The sequence below is a fragment of the Amyelois transitella genome, chromosome 9 (assembly GCF_032362555.1).
Source record: "Amyelois transitella isolate CPQ chromosome 9, ilAmyTran1.1, whole genome shotgun sequence".
Taxonomy (NCBI): Eukaryota; Metazoa; Arthropoda; class Insecta; order Lepidoptera; family Pyralidae; genus Amyelois; species Amyelois transitella.
Genome location: NC_083512.1, coordinates 10,018,551 through 10,024,240, shown reverse-complemented (window position 1 = coordinate 10,024,240; position 5,690 = coordinate 10,018,551). Strand labels below are relative to the sequence as shown.

Below are 5,690 nucleotides of genomic sequence, written 5' to 3'. Positions count from 1 at the left end.
AAATGACAAGTTGACACATACATACATATATAGAGTCACGTCTATATCGCTTGCGGGGTAGACAGAGCCAACAGTCTTGAAAATACAGATAGGCCACGTTCTGCTGTCTGGCTACATGTTATAATTGAGATTCAAATAGTGACAGGTTGCTAGCCTATCGCCTAAAAAGAGAATCCTAAAAAGTGACACATAACCACGGTAAATTATGAATCTCAGTATTTACTTCAGCTACTTAATTAAAATGATTCGAATGCACTTTCTAGTCTTAGTTAATAATGAACATTATCTAAAGTTTAAATTATTTTTTTATTCAGTTTATGGTTATACAGTTACTAATTTACAGACGAAAAATGCTTGCAGAGAAATATTTTCTGATTTAATTCATCAAACGCAGATTGATACTGTCGACTCGGTCGGACCATTCATTGGAAGAGGCTCAAAATTATAAAATAAATCAGTTTTCATCTTTCATCTTAATGTCAGCGCTTTTGACGTTCATAATTGTGAAATATTTTATTCATCCGAAATCCTATTTTAGATTTACTCTAAGTCCTGGCCTAAATAACTCCCTGACGCTAAAACGAAAAATGTTTATCATGTCTTTTCTATTTGTTATGGAAAATAATGAGTGCTGAACAAAAACCTTATTAATTCGTCGTAATATTACTAACTAGAGGCCGCCCGCGACTTCGTCCGCATGGAAATCCCGCGGGAAGTCCGGGACAGAAACTACTACATACCAAATTTCATCGTAATCGGTTCACTAGTTTTTGCTAGAAAGAGTAACAAATATCCATACTGACCTCCTGACATACAAACTTTCGCATATATAATATTATTAGGATTACGTTAAGTGCAAAACTTGTAAATATGCTTGAGTATTTAATAATTTTTACTTCATTAATTTTAAACATAAGTATATTTTAATACCTAATATCTTAACATCATTAATAAAGAAATGCTATGTTTAGAAACTTTAGAGTGCGTGGCATACACAGACAGTTCTCTATGCAGTTGTAAAGCAGTAAAATAAAACTTAATTTAGATCTTTATGGTTACTGGCCGTGGTGATTACCATCAGTTGTTACGGTAATCAGCATCATCAATTACCATTTAATTTCACCTTTCACCACTTCAATAGAGAAGAATCTACTCGATGGAGAATCTTTGAGAGGAAAGAGTTTAGTCATTATACTTGATTATTAATTAATTATGTTAATAAAATGATTGTCCAAAAAAAACATTTATGAGAATTATTATAAATGATATTTAAAATTATGAAAAATGGTAACATTTAAGTAAAATATTGTTACTTTGTATGAATATGTGCCGTTTCTAAAGCAGTGTCTCAGAAGTACTTGACAAATGTTCCAAGTTTTAGTTTTCAAAGGATTGCAACATTGTGAAGGCCTGGTAGCTAGCTTTAAGGACCTGGAACAAGACGTAAAATAAATTTAGAACAATGTCCTCTATGTTTTGTGAGAAAGATATTCACTTTAATAATGTGTGTACTAAATTTCGATCGATTTATTGACGAAGAATTCCAAGTTTAGAAGCCTATCCCTTAGTCGCCTTTTACAACTTCCATGCGAAAGAGATGGAGTGGTATCTTGTGATTGAGATGTATCTTGTGATGAGTCCTATTCTTTTTTCTATTAGTACCAGGAACCACACGGCGCCAATAACCTTCTTTTAGGCGACGGGATAGCAACCTGTTACTATATGAATCTCAATTCTATTATAAAGCCAAACAGCTGAAAGTGGCCTATCAGTTTGTTAAGACTTTTGCCTCTGTCTACCCCGCAAGGCATATAGACATGATTATATGTATGTATTGACGAACTTTAGTTACTTTTTAAACATTATTTAACTCTAAAGTAAAAATAGCTACGACAACAGACAAATTTTGTATGTATATTTATTGCACTAGAAGAGTTCTATTATATGTATATAAAAAAAAACTATTTATCATTATTTGTACCTAAGTTATGTGAGATCAAAAAACGACAAGAAATGTTTCGAAAAAGGAAGGTAATGCTCTTGCGCTGCTGGCGAAAACTACTACACATCATACTCGTATATCATCTCATCAACATACTATAAAAAAGTCCCCTTATTTTCTCTTTATATGGATGCGCTGACCTCAGAAAGTTGTAGACGGATTTTGTTTGTTTGTTTGTAATATCTTAATTGCATAGAAATTTACACATTTGTTCATTTGTTCCTGTTTGAAATGTTGTAAATAGGCTTCCCTGAGGAAGGTTTATATCTATAAACGCTACCCGTGCGAAGCCGGGGCGGGCCGCTAGTGTTTGTATTGTAATTACATTTCAAGAACTCACCGATGTCATGGTAATGAGCGATAACTCACTCCCGACCGCGGTCGTCACGCCGAACTCTTTGCTCATAAAACTCAATATCAGATAATAACTCTTTTTATCTCTCAGCTGTAAGCCCACCCAGTCGAAGTTTATGAGTGCCGCGCGCAGATCATTAGACTGAAAACAAAATCAAACACCATAATTTCACTGATTTTCAATTCTTTGTTTTAAAGATCACTAGCTGTGCCCGCGACTTCGTCCGCGTGGAATAGTTATTTTGGGCATCATTGAAGCCTTCAAGGATGAATAATTTTCTCCGTTTTTTTCACGTTTTTAATTATTTCTTAGCTCCTTAAAGTTGCAGCGTGATGTTATATAGCCTAAAGCCTTCCTCGATAAATGGTCTGTTCAACGCAAAAATAATTTTTCAATTCGGACCCGTTCTTCCTGAGATTAGCGCGTTTAAACAAACAAACAAACTCGTCAGCTTTATAATATCAAGTATAGATTAAACAACACAACACATATTGAAACAAAAATAATAGTCATACATTATATATAAATTATGTAAAATATATGAGTATATAAAGTGTATAAAGTATATAAACTATATTAGTTATGATAAAAAAAGTAAATAAAAAAATCATGATTCCAACCTTAGTTTTGACCTGTTCCCCGAACCAATTGTAGACGAAAATTTCTGCAATCGTTGGCATTACGTTGGTGGCAAATGTCACATCCAGCTCCTTAAACAATAACAGTTAAAGTAACGTACTAAATAAATTTAGACTACTATGCTAGTGAGACGAGTTATCATTGTTTTATACACTTCAGTTACAAAAGAAAACGTTTAATTACCCTTTTTTTAACACAATTTAAACACACAGTTTTAATATATTGTCCAAATATGTTACTGGTAAAGTAGGACCACTCCATCTCTTTCCCATAGATGTCGTAAAAAGCGACTAGGGGGAGTCTTATAAACTTGGGATTTTTCTTTTAGGCGATGGCCTAGCAAACGCTCACTAATTGAATCTCAATTCTATCATTAAGGCAAACAGCTAGTCGTGGCCGTTTAGTCTACCCCGCACGGGATAAAGACATGATTATATGTATGTAAGCTACTTTTCTTAATGATATTAAATTAATGATTAACTGAAATAACTTACTTTACTCATTGATAGCATCGGAATACAAGAGAGAATGATAACAGTTATGAGTGGAACTAAAGCTTGCCATTTAAATGTTTTGTTCAAAATGTACAGATATCTGAAAGAATTAAAATATCAAAGAATAAGCATACCTTAATTACATACATACAATCACGTCTATATCGGGGTAGACAGAGCCAAAAGTCTTGAAAAGACTGAAAGGCCACGTTCAGAGGTTGGGCATAATAATAAAATTGGGATTCAAATAGTGATAGGTTGCTAGCTCATTCTAAAAAACGAATCCCTAGTTTTTGTATGATTAATTATTATTTTTTGTTGTTTTTCTAAACAATAAGCCGAGCAGCTGAACATGGCCATTCAGTCTTTTCGGGACTATTGGCTCTGTCTACCCCGTAAGGAATATGGACGTGACTATATATATGTATGCTAAACAATAATTTTCATCCAATTGATGAAATACTAATAATAAGAAGATTTATCTAATCCATTCGAAACAGATGCGAACAATTTAATACTAAAATATTATCTAGTAAATCAACTGAACAAGTTTAAAAAAAATAGAAAGACATAATTAAAAACAGTTACATACTCAACAAGATGTACATGTCTTTTATAAAATTTTCTTAAGCAATCATTCAAATAAACAGCATAATCTTCTTCATTATCACCATCCGCCTTCCTAACATCTAATATCTTCACCACACTTTCACTGGCCGTGCAATACAGATTCAGCAGAAACATAAACCAAATATCTATAACACAAAATGTACATGCCATTTCTGTCATAAATAGAGCATGTAAAGTTGTCGCGATTTCGTAATAAGGAGTCGTCATTGGTAATAATGTAGAAGTCGTTTTTGATAAAGTTACCCTCTCCCCTTTAGCGTAAAACCACAAAGCTCTCAAAATATACGAAGACACAGGCAAAGCGACCATTGAGAACATTAAAATCATTACGCGCTTAGAATTTTTTAGAACCTCAACCATTTTCTCGTGCGAATCTTCATTAAGAATTCCAAGAATAGATGTCTTCGCTTTGACATACAGTTTTCTAAACGTGTTCCTTTCTCTCACAAAAAGCAAGTATTTCACTGTACTTAAACCGCTTATAGCGAAAGTGTAACATGCTTCTGCAATAGCTTTGATAACGGTGGTGTTCGACAGAATTTCCTTAGTGCCAAATACGACGTATGCTATCAAAGATGCGCTTGCGATTTGATACAATATAAATCTTTTCCACGTCCAATTAGAGTTCAAGATGTGTTGTCCGAAAATTCTTTGGATAATCAATATCAGAGTCATGTTGTCATCAATAGCGTTCCTGGGCCCCAGTGTCTCCGTGAAAGCCTCGATGTTAGAGAAAAGTTTCATTTTTGCGGGCGGCCGCCGTGAACGGAACTGGCAGATTTATGAATGTGGGTATGATAGCGGTACAGTCGTAGACAAATTACAGATATAATTTTGAAAATATACCTTTTCAAATTTGTTTTGACAGATTTCAAAAATTACAATTTCAAACAACCCGGATCGAATGTATCCATTATTGTCGCGGCATTGTCTCCTTGAATAACAATGGATATTTTTAGGTATTTAATATTTTCTAGTTGCTCTTTGAGTAGAATATTTAAACTTTGATATTGGATATATTTAAACTTAAATATATATCATGGTGACTAGTGTTTTTTGTTATTTGTAAAGTCAAGAAAACATGTTGAAACAAGTGCAGACATAACACATATGTATACGGCTAGTATTTGTTGGCCAAATAAAAAAAATAAACTTATGATAACTAAAATGTAGGAAATATTTTGATTAACATTTTTCAACATTATTGTACCACGAAATGTCTGCAGTAATTATTCAATCAGGCTAATGAATCTTTAGACGCCTCAGCTCTGCAGTTATATGCAATTTCACACAATTCGCTTCTATGCAATTATGTGTATTATTTAGCTATTCAGTAATTTTGCCGAATGATTTGACGCCATACAAAAATGAAACGTCAGTTGATGAAAATAAGATGCGACTTTGTATGTCAATAATTTAAGCAGTTAACATTTTGCAATGATTCAAAGCAATTACCCTAATTGGTCTGGGAACTTTGGTTTTTGGACAACTTTAACGTTACTTTTAAAGCTTATCATTAAAATTCTGTGTTTGAGACTCTTAAAATATTTCGGGCGATAGTTAGAAAATT

The 5,690-nt window shown here is 33.3% G+C and overlaps 1 protein-coding gene across 1 annotated transcript; it reads right to left on the bottom strand.

The window, feature by feature from the left end:
* Window positions 1-1,301: 1,301 nt before the first annotated feature.
* LOC106142855 (uncharacterized) lies at window positions 1,302-4,890 on the bottom strand. Its single transcript, XM_013344772.2, has 5 exons — window positions 4,083-4,890; window positions 3,491-3,590; window positions 2,978-3,067; window positions 2,343-2,498; window positions 1,302-1,431 (listed from the first exon to the last, which is right to left on the bottom strand). Exons 1-5 carry the CDS (start codon window positions 4,862-4,864, stop codon window positions 1,378-1,380), a joined length of 1,182 nt encoding a protein of 393 aa, XP_013200226.2. The 5' UTR covers window positions 4,865-4,890; the 3' UTR covers window positions 1,302-1,377.
* Between the last annotated feature and the right edge of the window lie 800 nt (window positions 4,891-5,690).